The sequence below is a fragment of the Thamnophis sirtalis genome, unplaced genomic scaffold, assembly GCF_051295495.1.
Source record: "Thamnophis sirtalis isolate CommonGarterSnake01/CBP01778 unplaced genomic scaffold, rThaSir2_p1.2 scaffold_2, whole genome shotgun sequence".
NCBI lineage: Eukaryota > Metazoa > Chordata > Lepidosauria > Squamata > Natricidae > Thamnophis > Thamnophis sirtalis.
The window spans coordinates 57,277,344-57,293,590 of NW_028261382.1; the positions used below are offsets into that span (position 1 = coordinate 57,277,344).

At 45.6% G+C, this 16,247-nt stretch overlaps 1 protein-coding gene across 2 annotated transcripts in view; it reads right to left on the reverse strand.

The window, feature by feature from the left end:
- MED13L (mediator complex subunit 13L) overlaps positions 1-16,247 on the reverse strand; it is a 191,047-nt gene that overhangs the window by 38,164 nt on the left and 136,636 nt on the right. For both annotated transcript variants that reach the window (XR_015695529.1, XM_087705668.1), the window contains exons 8-14: positions 10,533-10,695; positions 8,439-8,543; positions 6,357-7,082; positions 2,550-2,772; positions 1,190-1,295; positions 824-948; positions 588-687 (exon numbers count right to left, since the gene is read on the reverse strand). Coding sequence is in view for 1 of the 2 variants with exons in the window: in XM_087705668.1 (XP_087561794.1) it covers positions 588-687; positions 824-948; positions 1,190-1,295; positions 2,550-2,772; positions 6,357-7,082; positions 8,439-8,543; positions 10,533-10,695 (1,548 nt within the window). In the remaining variant the exon portion in view is untranslated. The remainder of the gene's footprint in view (positions 1-587; positions 688-823; positions 949-1,189; positions 1,296-2,549; positions 2,773-6,356; positions 7,083-8,438; positions 8,544-10,532; positions 10,696-16,247) is intronic.

Consider the following 16,247-nt stretch of genomic DNA (forward strand, 5'->3'; position numbering starts at 1 on the left):
AACATATTTCCGGGTTGCTCGTGGGGCCGGTTTTAGCCCTCTGGATCGTTCAGAAGTCTTCCCTGAAGGCTCCAGAGGGCAAAAAACGACCATACGAGTGGAAGGCCCCTGAAGGCTCTGGAGGACGAAAAATGGCCCTATAGACAAACCAGAAGTCCGTTCCCAAACTTCCGGTTTGCCCATAGGGGTAGTTTTTCGCGCTCCGGAGACTTCAGGGAGGCTCCTAAAGCCTCTGGAGGGGGTGAGAAACTGTTTTCACCCTCCCCAGGCTCCTATAAAGCCTCTGGAGCCTGGGGAAGGCAAAAAAAGCACAAATGGGGGGGGGGGGGGAAGCACTGGTCATGCATGCATGCACCCTGGGGTCGTGTACAAAGCATTATGGGTATGGCACGCCCATGTACGACCCTACGCTCCCCCCCACTTTTGGCACGCAAGCCAAAAAAGATTCTCCATCATAGACCCATCCGTGTCCTTTTACAAGGGAATATTTCACAAACAAGTTTTGAATTTAAAAAAAGGAGGAAATCTGTTTGGTTTCAGGCTGGGAGAGGACATACTTTACCTGGAATAATGCTGGAATTACTTACTCGGAGGATAAGGAACAGCTGTCCTTGCATCCTTGCTTAGATGTCGCTCTTCAGTTCCCACCGGTGGCAATTTTGATGATCGGAGGGGAGGGGAGACAGCCTAGGTTTGCAATTGAAACATACACATATATTAAAAAGGTAAAGTTTCCCCTCGTACATACATGCTAGTCGTTCCCGATTCTAGGGGGCCGGGGACCCTTGTCCCAAGAATCAACCTCAGTTCATCACAAACTTACACCAGGGTCATCTTCATCTGAATTATCAAATAGATTATCCAAATCATGAAGAGAAGGGGCCAAGTCAGTAACTTGTGTTAAGCTACCAGAACCAGCTCGGCCAGCCGAATTATCTTGCCGCGTATCTGGGAGGAGGAGAAGAAGGGAAAAAAAACATAAAGAAGTGAGAAAGCACGACAGACATTTCCCCACATCCCTCAAATTTGTCCCTAAAAATGCCTGATTAGGGACTCAGCAAAAAGTAATGTCCAGGGGGAAATATTCAAAAACTGCACACTACCACCGTCCCACCTATTTCTTCTTTTTTGCTTATCGCGAAAGGGTGGATGACTCGGGAGGGCTGTTGACGATTTGCCTACGGCATACCTGTCTTAGGTGCAGAGCTGAAGATGGACATTGCATCTTTCCCATCTGGCAGGGTGGTTGAATGGCCTCCCGGTGTTAGCTCTTTAGCTGCAGTTCCGTCTTCTGGCTGCAATCACAAAGAATTTAACCAACGTTTATTGAGGGAAATACTGTGAAAATCCAAAAGAAAATGAGAAGGAAGAGATCTTGAATTCTTTCAGCACATTATCTACCTACCTACCCACCTTATATCTATCTGTCTCTCTGTCTCTCTGTCTGCCTATCTGCCTGTCTATCTATATCATCCATCCATCCATCCATCTATGTCATCTATGTCATCTATCTATCTATCTATCTATCTATCTATCTATCTATCTATCTATCTATCTATCTATCATCTATCTGCCTACCTACCTACCTACCTACCTACCTACCTACCTACGTCATCCATCCATCCATCTATCTATCTATCTATCTATCTATCTATCTATCTATCTATCTATCTATCTATCTATCTATCATCTATCTCGTCCATCTGTCTGTCTATCTCTCTATCTATCCTGTTTCCCCCAAAATAAGACATAACTGGAAAACAAGCCCTAACATGATTTTTTTCAGGATGCCCGTAATATAAGCTCTACCCCCAAAATAAGCCTCAGTTACGATCGTCAGCAGACGGAGGCGTTTAATACTGTATTTCCCTCAAAATTAAGACCTAACCAGAAAATAAGCCATAATGCATCTTTTGGAGCAAACATCAATATAAGACCTGGTCTTATTTTGGGAAAAACATGGTACCTACCTACTTATCTACCTTACCTACCTACCTACCTACCTATCTACCTACCTACGTATTTATCTATCCCTCTATCTACTTATCTATATTTATCTATGTATGCACATATCTACATATCTCCCTCTCTCCCCCATCCATCCATCCATCCATCCATCCACCCACCCACCATCCATCCATCCATCCACCCACCCACCCACCCACCCACCAACCCACCATCCATCCATCTATCCACCCACCCACCCACCCACATACCTGCCATCTTTCTCACAGACACTTCACTAAGATATAAAGACCTAAACAAGATATTCATATTCACCATTCACCTGGTGGCTGCATTTTGAACCTGGCTGCTTTTCCTGATGCTTACTTTATTCAGGTGCCCTGTGTTATAAATGTGTTCTATGCTTAACCCAGGTGTCCTGTGTTATGCCAAGTTATATAAAACTCAACATTATGTGACTTCTATGACTTTGTTAAGCACATAAACTCAAGTGTGAAGCCTGATTAAGAATGACATCAAGTTGAGGGGGTACGCGAAGCCACAAACCGCTCTACAACGGTTTAGGCCTCCACTTCAACGGGTACCTTATTCTTCTTCAGAGATTCTCTGTCAGTGCCAAGTTTGCATTTCTTAGTGCCCGTGAAGCTATATTTGATGTCCCCGTCCTGAAACGTGTATGGATCACTGGCATCTCCCAAGCATTCGCCAGACTGAGGAATTAGCGGTGAGGCGTCCAGGTAATTCACTGCTGGAACAGGTAGGGTCTCCTCCACAATTTTAAATCTCTTGTTAGGCTGTGCTAAGAACCTACAGTAGATGAAAAGGAGGAAAAAGCAATGTACATACTGTATCTTACCTCATTGCTTTTCTTCAATGATTAAATCCAGTTCTTCCCTCTCTGTAAGCTAATGAAATCTTCTCAACTTAAAACAGAAAAGGGGGATTCCCAGAATGTAACTTTTACAGCTAAAGGTAAAGGTTCACCTTGCACATATATGCTAGTCGTTCCCGACTCTAGGGGGCGGTGCTCTCTCCATTTCAAAGCCGAAGAGCCAGCGCTGTCCGAAGACGTCTCCGTGGTCATGTGGCCAGCATGGTTCAACACTGAAGGCGCACGGAACGCTGTTCCCTTCCCACCAAAGGTGGTTCCTATTTTTTCTACTTGCATTTTTTTACCTGCTTTCGAACTGCTAGGTTGGCAGAAGCCGGGACATGTCACAGGAGCTCACTCCGTTACGTGGCGCTAGGAATTCGAACCGCCGAACCGGCGACCTTTCTGATCGACAAGTTCAGCATCTTAGCCACTGAGCCACTGCGTAACTTTTAAAGCTACTGATATATTACTCGTTTCAATCTCCTATTCCTCCAGGACATCCATTTGAAGTGACCATTTTTTTCTTGAGAATCTACATAATCGTGTTTAATCCCAGGTTTATGGCTTTCTCGTGATCTCACAACCACAGGGCTTTCCTCTGCGTGGCACTCAAAACGAATCCTTCCCTGTACCTTTCCGTAGAAATATCTGAATAACTGCAGGAGAACTGCGCTGTTATTCTTGAGATAATTTGAGGATACACATTGCTGGCTCTAATTTGCAGTATTCTTGAAGCCTGACATCAATATTTTAGGCCTTAGCTGGTTATTATTATGGATAATGTGCTGTATAAAATCTGCCCTGTGGCTTTCCTTTTCTTTTCTTTTTTTCCCCCTTCCCCGGTAAACTGTAATAATATAATTACGTGATGCGATATTTAGCAAGTTCTAGCTCACCACAAAGGGAAAAATGAACGGGGGAAGCACCTGATATATTCGCGTGTCAGCCTGTTTTATCATTATGATTTCTGAAGAAACGCAGAGGACTGAGACTTCTCAAAGCTAGCAGGAGTCTCTTAGTCCAACTTGAGGAAAAAAACCAACAACACCGTTTTCCAACATTCCTGCTTTAAACATTTGTTGGTATCATTCGGTAATCAGATGGGGAAGAAATGGAGGTTGGGACAGATTTTATTTTCCTGGGCTCCAAGATGACCGCAGATGGGGACTGCAGCCAAGAAATCAAAAGACGTTTGCTCCTGGGGAGGAAAGTGATGGCAAATCTAGTCTGCGCACTAAAAAGCAGAGACATCACCCTGCCAACAAAAGTGCGTCTAGTCAAGGCTCTGGTTTTCCCAGTTGCAATGGATGGCTGTGAAAGTTGGACCATAAGAAAGGTTGAGTACCAAAGAATGGAGGTCTTTGAACTCTGGTGCTGGAGAAGACTCCTGCGAGTCCCTTGGACTGCAAGGCCATCCACCGAAGCAGTTCGCCTGAGCTTGAATGGACTCCAGAGGATGGTAGAGGATAGGAAGGCCTGGAGGAACGTTGTCCATGGGGTCGCAATGGGTCAGACACGACTTTGCAAGTAAGAACAACAACATAGAAAAGATCAGATAGATAGATAGATAGATAGATAGATAGATAGATAGATGGATAGATAGATAGATAGATAGACAGACAGACAGACAGACAGACAGATGATAGATAGATGATAGATAGATAGATAGATGATAGATAAATAGATAGATAGATAGATAGATAGATATAGATAGATAGATAGAGACAGACAGACAGACAGACAGACAGATGATAGATAGATGATAGACAGATAGACAGATAGATAGATAGATAGATAGATAGATAGACAGATAGATAGATAGATAGATAGAGATAGATAGATAGACAGACAGACAGACAGACAGATACAGACAGACAGACAGACAGACAGACAGATGATAGATAGATGATAGACAGATAGATAGATAGATAGATAGATAGATAGATAGATAGATAGATAGAGATAGATAGATAGATAGATAGATAGATAGATAGATAGATAGACAGACAGATACAGACAGACAGACAGACAGACAGATGATAGATAGATGATAGACAGACAGACAGACAGACAGACAGACAGATACAGATGGACTGCAAGGCCATCCAAGCGGTCAATCCTAGAGGAGATCAACCCTGTCTGCTCTTTAGAAGGCCAGATCCTGAAGAGGAAACTCAAAGACTTTGGCCACCTAATGAGAAGGAAGGACTCCCTGGAGAAGAGCCTCATGCGGGGAAAGGTTGAGGGTAAAAGAAGTAGAAGAAGACGGCAGAGAAGGAGGTGGCTGGATGGAGTCACTGAAGCAGTTGGTGTGAGCCTAAATAGACTCATGGGGATGGTAGAGGACAGGTAGGCTTGGAGGAACGTGGTCCATGGGGTCATGGTGGGTCGGACATGACCGCAACCTCATTCGGTATTCTGACAGGTCATCTTAAAATAACCTCACGGGAGACAGATCTTTCTGGGATCACAGGGATTGGGTCACATGACCTCCTTAAAGAATTGTTCCCATTTATGATGGAGAACCGCAGGCATGTGGAGATGAGCACCCCTGCAGTGTTGCCTTTCCACATGGCCATGGCTATTGGCATCAATGGCTTGAAAATTAGGCTTCCCGTAATTGTCAATGACCAATTTTGCCACGGGCCAACTTGCCGCAGCCAACCCGACGCAAGACAATTCGCTGTGGGACAAGAGTAATACTGATATCAAAGAAATGGTGGAAGAGAATCATGAAATCTCTGTAGCATAACAGTTAGAGGGCAGTATTGCCGGCTGTCTTCAATTTGGTACATCAAATCTCACCAGGCTCAAGCTTGATTCAGCCTTCTGTCCCTCCAAGGTCAGTAAAATGAGGGCCCAGATTGTTGGGGGCAATAAGCTGACTCTCTAAACCGCTGAGGGAGGGCTGTAAAAGCACTGTGAAGTGGTATAACTTAACTTTTCTTAAGTGATATTGCCATTGTTTTGCTCTTCTTTTTCCCCTTCCTTCCTTACTTCTTCCCTTTCTCCCTTCCTTCCCTTCTTCCTTCCTTTCTCCCTCCCTGCCTCCTCTCTCCTTTCCTCCCTCCCTCCCTCCTCCCTCCCTCCCTTCCCTTTCTTCCTGTGCAGTAGTTAGAATGCAGTATTGCAGACTGACTCTGTCAACTTCCAGTTCGATCCTGACCGGCTCAAGGTTGACTCAGCCTCCCCTCCTTTCGAGGTTGGTAAAATGAGGGCCCAGATTGTGGGGGGGGGGGGGGGGGGATTTGCCGACTCTGTAAAACTGCTTAGAGAGGGCTGTGAAGTGCCGTGAAGCGGTATAAGTCTTACGCTATTGCTATTGAAGAAAGGGATTTTGAATAACTCAAATGAATTGCTGAATTGTCCTGCAATTGTGGGTTGCCCTCCAGTGAGTTAGCTGTGGTGAGTTGTGCCACAGCAAGCTGGCCGCGGCGCGTTGGCCACAGCGAACCGGCTGTGGCAAGTCATCCCATCCCACCCCGACGCACCGAAAGCACGCAAGACTTGGCCTTACCTTTTCAGGGGACTGTTCTCCGACGCCACCTCCATCCTGAGGTCGTGGATCTCACACTGGAGCTCCGGAGGCCTGAATTCCAGATCGCTGGGGAGAGGAAGAGAGTACGCCTGCCATCTGTTGGACGACTCCCGGCGGTGCACGATGCCGCAGTACAAAGCCGTCTCGCTGACTTCGGCCATCAGGGGCAACCTTTGGCCCACCAGGACTGCCCGATCCTCGGCGCTGCCCAGCGGCTGAAGTTCCAATCCATTGCTGTAGAGGGTTGGGTTGCCAGGATCAGACGACGGGTCCAAAGCGTCGGCTTCCTGCCCCCTGGGCTGGGGGCTGAGGGTGGGAGGCAGAGGAGATATGGGGGAGCGGGGGGAATCCATAGGATTCGAATTGGCTGGCTTGCTGGGGTGTCGGGCAGGCAGGGAGAGCTGCTTCTCGTACTTCCTATTGCTTGCAGCTTCTAAGGAAGGTTCCACCCCCGTCAAGGGCAGCTTCTGTCCCGAAGGATCCTGCTCCATGCACAGGTCTTCGGTGACCGAGGGACGGTGGTGAAATGGCAGCAACGACCTCTTCTGGACTTTCTCCGACTTCTCTTGCCTCTCGGTGGTTTTGTGCTTAGAGGCAGGAGGGGGCAAGGTGGAAGAGGACGAGGTGCCCCCTCCGAACCCCGGCTGGGATATCGTGGGTGGACGACTGGAGCCGACAGCACAGCGCTGCTTCAGGAGTTTGTGCCTGGGGGTGAAAGAAAAAAAGAAAGAAAGAAGGAAAGAAATAAAGAAGGAAAGAAAGAAGGAAGGAGGGAGGGAGAAGGAGGGAGGGAGGGAGGGAAGAAGGAAGGAAGGAAAGAGGAAAGAAAGAGGGAGGGATGAAGGGAGGGAGGAAGGAAGGGAGGGAGGAAGGGAGGGAGGAAGGAAGGAAGGAAGGAAGGAAGGAAGGAAGAAAGAAAGAAAGAAAGAAGGAGGGAGGGAGGGAGGGAGGGAGGAGAGGGAGGGAGGAAGGAAGGAGGAGGGCGGGGAGGAAGGAAGGAGGAGGGCGGGAAGGAAGGAAGGAAGAAAGAGGGAGGGAGGGAGGACAGGGAGGGAGGGGGGAAGAAGGAAGGAAGGAAAGAGGAAAGAAAGAGGGAGGGATGAAGGGAGGGAGGGAGGAAGGAAGGAAGGAAGAAAGAGGGAGGGAGGAGAGGGAGGGAGGGAGGAAGGAAGGAAGAGGGCGGGAAGGAAGGAAGGAAAGAGGAAAGAAAGAGGAAGGAAGGAAGGGAGGGAGGGAGGGAGGGAGGGAGGGAGGGAGGAAGGAAGGAAGGAAGGAAGGAAGGAAGGAAGGAAGGAAGGACAAATGGGCTCTTATGGATGTCCAACCTTGGCAACTTTAATACCTGCGGACTTCAACTCAGTGGTGAAATTCATTTTTTTTTACTACCGGTTCTGCAGGCGTGGCTTGGTGGGCGTGGCAGGAGGAGGTTACTGCAAAATCCCCATTCACACCCCACTCTGAGGCCAGCCAGAGGCGGCATTTGCCGGTTCTCCGAACTACTCAAAATTTCCACTACCGATTCTCCAGAACCTGTCAGAACCTGCTGGATTTCACCCCTGGTTCAACTCCCAGAATTCCCCCAGTTAGGAATTTTGAGAGTTGATACCTACAAGTCTTTAAAATTGGACACTCTGGCTTTAAAGCAGTGGTTCTCAACCTTGGCAAGTGATTTATTTATTTTTTAATCCTTCTCGGATCATGGTTTTTCAACCTTTGCAATTTTAAGCCATGTAGACTTCCCCGAAGCTGGGGAAATTCTTGAAGTCCACAAGTCTTAAAAGGTGCCAAAGTTGGGTTAGGGTTAAGGTTGGCTGGCTGGCTGGCTGGGGAATTCTGGGAGCTCACAGGATTCACAGTTGGCTTTCTGGCCTAAGATGAAACTAGAACTCGCCATCTCCTGGTCATAGGCCCAAAGTCAGCCAGAAAGTGTTCATGCCTGACTAAGGTGGGACTAGAACTCACCATCTCCTGGTTTCTAGGCCAGCACTATACCAAACTCACATACATAACCCTATTTTCTTCCATGTGGACGCTCTTGAGATTCTTCTCCCTTCTACTCACCTGGAACAAGAGCAAAGGACTCTTTGGGCTGGATCCACAAAATCCCAAGAAACACAGTTGGCGGGGGCCTCTTCCTCCATATTGGTAGCGGGAACTGGATTCCTTCTGGTAGGAAATAAACAGACGTAACCATGTCAGCAGGCCAGGAAGCCTTAATTTATGAGTGTGGAAACTCAAGAGGTACTGTATTTTTTGGAGTACAAGACGCTCCAAAGTATAAGCCGCACCCAGCTTTTGGGGAGGAAAATAAGGGAGAAAAAAATCTGCCTCTGCCTCTCAGCAATTTGCCTCCTTGCAGCAAACAGCCAGTTTCAGTTTCAGCACAGCCTGATTAGCGCAAGCAGCTGATTGTCAGTAGCCTCCTGACGATCAGCTGCTTCAGGCTGCAGGGATTGCCATTGCTTATTGCTCCCTCTGCGCGCCCCATTTTCGGCCTCCGTATCCTGTTTTCAGTCTCAGCATGCCCCAGTTTTGGCTTCCATGCGCCCCATTTTCCGCCTGTTCTGGGCAGTGGGGATTGGAATGGGCAGAAAATGGGGCACACATACGCCAAAATTAAGGCACACATAGGCTGAAAATGGGGAGCACAGAGGCCAAAAATGGGTTGCGGAGGCTGAAAATGTGGCATGCAAAGGCGGCAATAGGGAATCCCTGCAGCCTGAAACAGCTGATGGTTGGAAGGCTGATCCAACCGACAATCAGCTGTTTGTGCTAATCAGGTTGTGCTGAAGCGAAAACTGAAAAGCTGTTGGCTGTTTGCTGCAAGGAGGCAAATTGCTGGGAGGCAGAGGCCCGAGGGTAGGGGCTGGTGGGTGGGTGGGGCTACATTCCGTGTATAAGACACACCCAAATTTTCACCCTCTTTTAGTGGAGGGAAGTGCGTCTTATAATCCAAAAAATACGGTAAGTGGGAATGAATGAATTACCAATGCTTCCCAGGCTAAATGAAACTATTGTTAATCAGATATGAAACTTTTCTTTTCTTAAATCGGATATTATGTGCCACACTTTTGCAAAATGTATTTTTACAAGCCCGGCTGAAAGAGAAATTGGCTTCCTGCACTCTGTAGTACCATTGGCACCCAGTTTATATTCATGTGCAGCAGCTTCTGAGCTTTTTCGCACACCTGCATATTATTACTAAATGAAGATTTACAGTTCATACTTTCCGCTTGAATCTTCAGAGGCACCACTAGAAATACCAACAAGCACACTTCATATATATGTATCTATCTGTGCGCATCGGAGATATAACCGAGACACAAATCATCAAAGAACAACAGAGCAAGATTTAGCAAAATTGCAACGTATAAGTGAATGCCACGGGGAACAATAATCTGAATAACAGAGCTGGAAGGGACCTTGGAGGTCTTCTACTCCTCTGAACTGAGCCAACTTGATGGGTGGTATGAGAAGACACATAATAATTGCAATTTCATTATTCTATGTATGACTCAGAATTCCTTTTAAGGAACCCAGGATGTTGCAACTCAGATTAAAACCAAAGGGCCTAAATATGTCCCTTACTCTTCTTCTTCTAAATGGGCTTGATGTAGGACAGGCAGAGCCAGGGGAAGGAGTCACAAGAGGAATCAGCTTAGAATCCTTACATTCCCATAAGCGGTTTAGGCCCAACCCCTCTTGAATTCCATTCCCTAGTGCCAATTTAGCGTTCACTGTTAATTAATTAGATTGTTGTGTACAGGAATGAATAATCAACTTGACTAGAACCTAGTTGAGTAGTCCTGAGTCTTCAAATTCTGACACTTTGGTGGGGCTCACAATAAACTCGTAAAGAGTAGGACCAGCCGTTCTTCAACACGATCCCCCAAATTAGTCATTCAGTTTGACATACAAAGTATTCACCCATTTATATTCTCTCTTGTTCTCGCTCTCTCCCTCCCTCTCTTTTTCTCTCTGTCTCTCATTCTCTCTTTCTCCCTCTTTCATTCTCTCTCTCTCTCTCTCTCTCTCCACCTCTCACCCCTCTCCCTCCCTCTCTCTAACACACAGAGATACACACTCACAGAGAGACAAGCTATTAAAATAAGCAGTTTGTAACAAACAAGTCCAAGGAAAACCCAGTGTTCCTACTTGGACTGTGTCCTGTTGAGGATGCATTCTTTCCAAACTCGGTGGACCATACAGTTCTGAAATTTGGGCGGGATCTTCCCCAATTTTTTGGGACTCTGCATAGTGACCATTGCATCTGGCGCGGCTGAATGATTGACGATGGTTGGAATGCCTCCGCTGTCACCTGTCACCTGCAAGAAATGGCAAGATCTTTTTTGAGAATTTTATTCAGTTTGTTGGTTAAGTTTGTTAGACTTGTTTGCCATCGGTTATGCCTAGAGGTCACCCTGGGTTGGCTCACAAATGTTAAATAGCAATAGCAGTTAGACTTATATACTGCTTCATAGGGCTTTCAGCCCTCTCTAAGCAGTTTACAGAGTCGGCATATTGCCCCCACAATCTGGGTCCTCATTTTACCCACCTCGGAAGGATGGAAGGCTGAGTCAACCCTGAGCCGGTGAGATTTGAACCGCCGAGCTGCAGAACTAGCAGTCAGCTGAAGTGGCTGCAGTACTGCACCCTAACCACTGCGCCACCTCGGCTCTATAAAAGCCAGTATAACATTGAAGCAACAAAGATAAAGGCTCCCCTCGCACATACTGTATGTGCTAGTCATTCCCGACTCTAGGGGGCAGTGTTCATCTCTGTTTCAAAGCCGAAGAGCCAGCTCTGTCCGAAGACGTCTCCGTGGTCATGTGGTTGGCATGACTAAACACCGAAAGGCGCATGGAACGGTGTTCTCTTCCCACCAAAGGTGGTTCCTATTTTTCTACTTGGATTTTTTACCTGCTTTCGAACTGCTGGGTTGGCAGAAGGTTGACACAATAGATATTCATAATAATAGTAGTAATTTACAATGAAAAAGATGGAGAGGAAGTGTGCAGGACGCAACAGGGTTATCGAGGTATAAAATACAAATTAAAATACTGATGACAGGAAATCAAATAAGGAAGCATGAGGGAAACACACAGATCCAAAGCTTGTATATATTTACAAATGAACAACAGTTTGGCTTTAGACACAAACAAAATCTGGGATTGGATGCAGACAACCCCAGCTTCTCAGAATGGAGAGAGCGCATGGATTGACATTTACTGCCGGGGTAGAGCAGCTAGACAATTCCAAAACCTCCAGCTGTGATAATAGCCAAGCCAACAATAGTGTATTGATCATCTTCCATCAGGGTTACATCCATGTTATAAATCTAATGACAGATAAATAAATATAAATAACAGAATAACAGAAGCGCTAGGGACCTTGGAGGTCTTCCAGCCCAACCCCCTGCTCAAGCAGGAGACCCTATAAATTTTCAGACAAATGCTTGTCTAATCTCTTCTTAAAAGATGTAATGGAGCAATCACAACTTCTGTTGGCAAGCTGTTCCACCGATTATTTTTTGCAGAGGATGGAGCTAATAAAATAGATAGGTAGGTAGGTAGAGATAGATAGAGAGATATTATTCTCTCATCCTTCCTATTACCTATCTCTTCCCACTTAGGACTATAACCATGTTGCTTGTATCCTTACAATTTATATTGTTTTTTGTTTCCTAGTATGATTAGATTGCTTCTCAGTAACCTATGACTATCGCTGTGTTGTATCTTAGGATTCTTGATGAATGTATTCTTTTTTTATTTTTCTTTATGCACACTGAGAGTTTATGCACCAAAGACAAATTCCTTCTGTGTCCAATCACACTTGGCCAATAAAGAATTCTATTATATTCCATTCTATTCTATTCTTTTATTTTTGATTAATGTAATTTATTCTCCTTATGTACAGTGAGAGCATATGCATCAAAGACAAATTCCTTGTGTGTCCAATTATACTTGGCCAATAAAGAATTCTATTCTAATTCTATTCTATTCTATTCTATTCTTTTATTCTCTTCTCTTCTCTACTCTATTTCTACTCTATTTATATTGATATTGTTTCCTGATTGCTTATTTGTATCCTATGACTATTATTAAGTTGCACCTTATGATTCTTGATGAATGTATCTTTTCTTTTATGTACACTGAGAGCATATGCACCAGACAAATTCCTTGTGTGTCCAATCAGACTTGGCCAATAAAGAATTCTATTCTATTCTAATCTAATCTATTTTTTTATTCTTAATATATTTTATTCTCCTTATGTACAGTGAGAGCATATGCGCCAAAGACAAATTCCTTGTGTGTCCAATCACACTTGGCCAATAAAGAATTCTATTCTAATTCTATTCGACTCATTTAGCGGTTAACACCAATTTTCAAGATTTCTGGTCTGAAAGCAATTCCAACTTGGAAGGAAGGGAAGGGTCAACTCAACGCAACTCTAGCCAGACAGCAGAGGGAGCCTTATGTTCGCTTAGTGTCTTAACCACGTGTTTCAAAATAAAATAAAAAAAATTAAAAAAAGCAACGCCGTGCTTGGGCTGGAAAAGGGGGTAATTGTACAAATCCTCAATAAGGTCAAACATGTTTACAGAACTCCTTGTTCTAATGTCTGGCGTGGCCAGAAAAATAAAACACTGGAAATAACCAAAGCACAGCGATCTGGAGAGGGGAAGAGGGGGAAGGAAAGCCATTCAGCGAGAATGGTGCCTGCTAGTGAGATGATCAGAACATGCTGAGCCAGTTTTTCTGGTTATAATTATTTCTGGGGCTTTAAAGGTTGATAACGACACCTCTCTCTCTCTCTCTCTCTCTCTCCTCTCTCTCTCTCTCCCTCCCTCCCTCCCTCCCTCCCTCTCCCTCTCTCTCCCTCCCTCTCTCCTTTTCTTTCTTCTCTCTGTCTCTCTCTCCTATTCTATCATCTATGTCTATGCCTATCTATGCATCTATTACCCTATTATTTTTCTTTCTTTCTCTTGCTCTCTCCCTCCCTCCCTCTCCTATTCTCTCTCTCTCCTATTCTATCATCTAGCTATATGTCTGTCTATGCATCTATAATCCTATATTTCTTTCGTTCTTTCTCTCCCACCCTCCCTCCCACTCTCCCTCTCTCTTTCTCTCTCTCTTTCTCTATCCCTCCCTCAACTACGGGAGTCTCAGGGTTTTGAATTCTCTCCAACAGTGGCAAGATCCAGGCCCACTTCTGCCAGGATGTTGACAAGGAATGTGGGCTTGACTTGCTTTTGCAATGACGCAATGTTTAGGGTGGGAGGGAAATACTTCAAATTCCCCAGTGTCAATTTTGCAAATGCCTGATTTTGCATGGTTTAAAACACACACACACAAACACACAAACACACACACACACCCCTGATCCCACCAGCATTGGTTTCCCTGATCTTCACAGGAGTTACAGAGATGTAGAATAATAGAGCTGGAAGGGACCTTGGAGGTCTTCTAGTCCAACTCCCGCTTAAGCAGGAGACTCTAGGCCAGTGATGGCTAACCTTTTCAGCGTTGTGTGCTGAAAGCACATGGGCACCCACGCCCAAAATGTAACACATGCCGACCACCACCACCTGTGCGCTCTGCCCTCCCATGCTCGGTTTTGGGCCTGGAAGACTTCCTGCACCAACCCGGAAGCCAAAACGGGGCACAGGGGCACTGTGTGAGGCCCCAAAATGCAATGCGAGCACACACATACCCTGCGCATGGGCCCCGCCTTCCACGCCAACGTGTGTCCCCCCCCCCATAGGCCCCACCCCCTGCATATATAATGGGGGAAAATAAATGGGGAACTCATCAAATTTGCAGATGACACCAAGATGGCAGGAATAGTCAACACTCCAGAAGACAAAGGCTTAAGGTACAGAAGGATCTTGGCAAAGTTGAACATTGGGCACTATCTAATAAAAGGAAATTCAATGATAAAAAGAGTAAGGTTCTACATTTAGGCAAGAAAAACGAAATGCACAGGTAAGTATAGGTGGTACCTTGCTCAATAGCAGTAACTGTGAGAGGGATCTTGGGAGTCCTAGTGGACAACCATTTAAATAGGAGCCAGCTGTGTGCAGCAGCTGCCAAAAAAGCCAACACAGTTCTAGGCTGCAAAAATAGAGGGATAGAATCAAGATCACATGAAGTGTTAATACCACTTAATAATGCCTTGGTAGGCCACACTTGGAATACGGCATTCAGTTTTGGTCGCCACGATGTAGAAAAGATGTGGAGACTCTAGAAAGAGTGCAGACAAGAACAACAAAGAGGATTCAGGGACTGGAGGCTAAAACATATGAGGAACGGTTGCAGGAACTGGGTCTGTCTAGTTTAATGAAAAGAAGGACTAGGGGAGACATGATAGCAGTCTTCCAATATCTCAGGGGTTGCCACAAAGAAGAGGGAGTCAAACTATTCTCCAAAGCACCTGAGGGCAGAACAAGAAGCAATGGGTGGAAGCTAATCAAGGAGAGAAGCAACTTAGAACTGAGGAGAAATTTCCTGACAGTTAGAACAATTAATCAGTGGAACAACTTGCCTCCAGAAGTTGGGAATGCCCCAACACTAGAAGTCTTTAAGAAGATGTTGGATAGCCATTTGTCTGGAACGGTATAGGGTTTCCTGCCTAGGCAGGGGGTTGGACTAGAAGACCTCCAAGGTCCCTTCCAACTCTGCTATTGTATTGTACTGTATTGATAGCAGTTGTGATTTTTTTTTCTTCCTTGAAACACACTTGCACAAATGAGAAAGGCACCCCAAAAAAAAAAAAAAAACCCTGGAAAAATAAGTCACTGGGCTGACATTTCAGATCTACAAAAACAGGAGGGGATAAATATATCTTAGGAACGATTTGCCTGTGTGGATGTTGAACCGTTTCCCAGGAATAATAGCAATAAGCAACGAATTTCCAGAGTCTTCACATCTTTTCTACATCATGGCGACCAAACCTGGATGCAGGATTCCAAGTGTGGCCTTACCAAGGAATAATAAAGTGGTATTAACACTTGACGTGATCTTGATTCTATCCCTCTGTTGATGCAGCCTAGAACTGTGTTGGCTTTTTTGGCAGCTGCTGCACACGGCTGGCTCCTATTTAAATGGTTCTCCACTAGGACTCCAAGATCCGTCTCACAGTTACTACTGTTGAGCAAGGTACCACCTATACTGTACCTGTGCATTCATTAATGAATGATATGTTCACCAATTATGTCTACCTAGAGCAGTGCTTCTCTTCCAGGGTTCTGGGAGTTGAAGTCCTTAGGTCTTAAAGTTGCTAAGGTTGAGAAACGCTGACCTAAAGGATTAATTGATGCCCAGAAATACATCATGTATCTGAATATTGGCAGGCAGAGCGTTTTTATTCCTGGTGCATACAGAAAGAAAACAAGGAAGAATCTGGTGTGATGAGGCTTGAACCAAAGTAAACCAAGAGAAGATTCAGGAAAGATATGGATTCGTAAAGAGGAGACTGCAATACCCTGAATGAACGAAATAATCTCAGCCTTAAAAGCAAGTGGTTTAAATCAGGGGTCACCAACCTTTCGGACCTCAGGGACCATTAAAATCATAATTTTAAATCCCACGGACCACTAATATGATCTGCCTAGTGGCCGGCTGGGTGGGCGTGGCTAGGTAGTCATGTGACTGGGTGGGTATGACCAACTCGATGTCACTCACATCAAGGGGTACCTCGCTGACCTTTACTCGCCCCTCCCCTCCCAGCCCTTCCTCGCCTGCCCGCCTGGGCTCCTTAGGGCCCCAACAGGAAGCAGTTGCAGGAGCTAAGCAGCCACCATGAGAAAATAGTTGGCAAAACAGCTCAGTTCAAATTGGATCTGACGGAGAAAGAGGCTCAGCAGAAGCA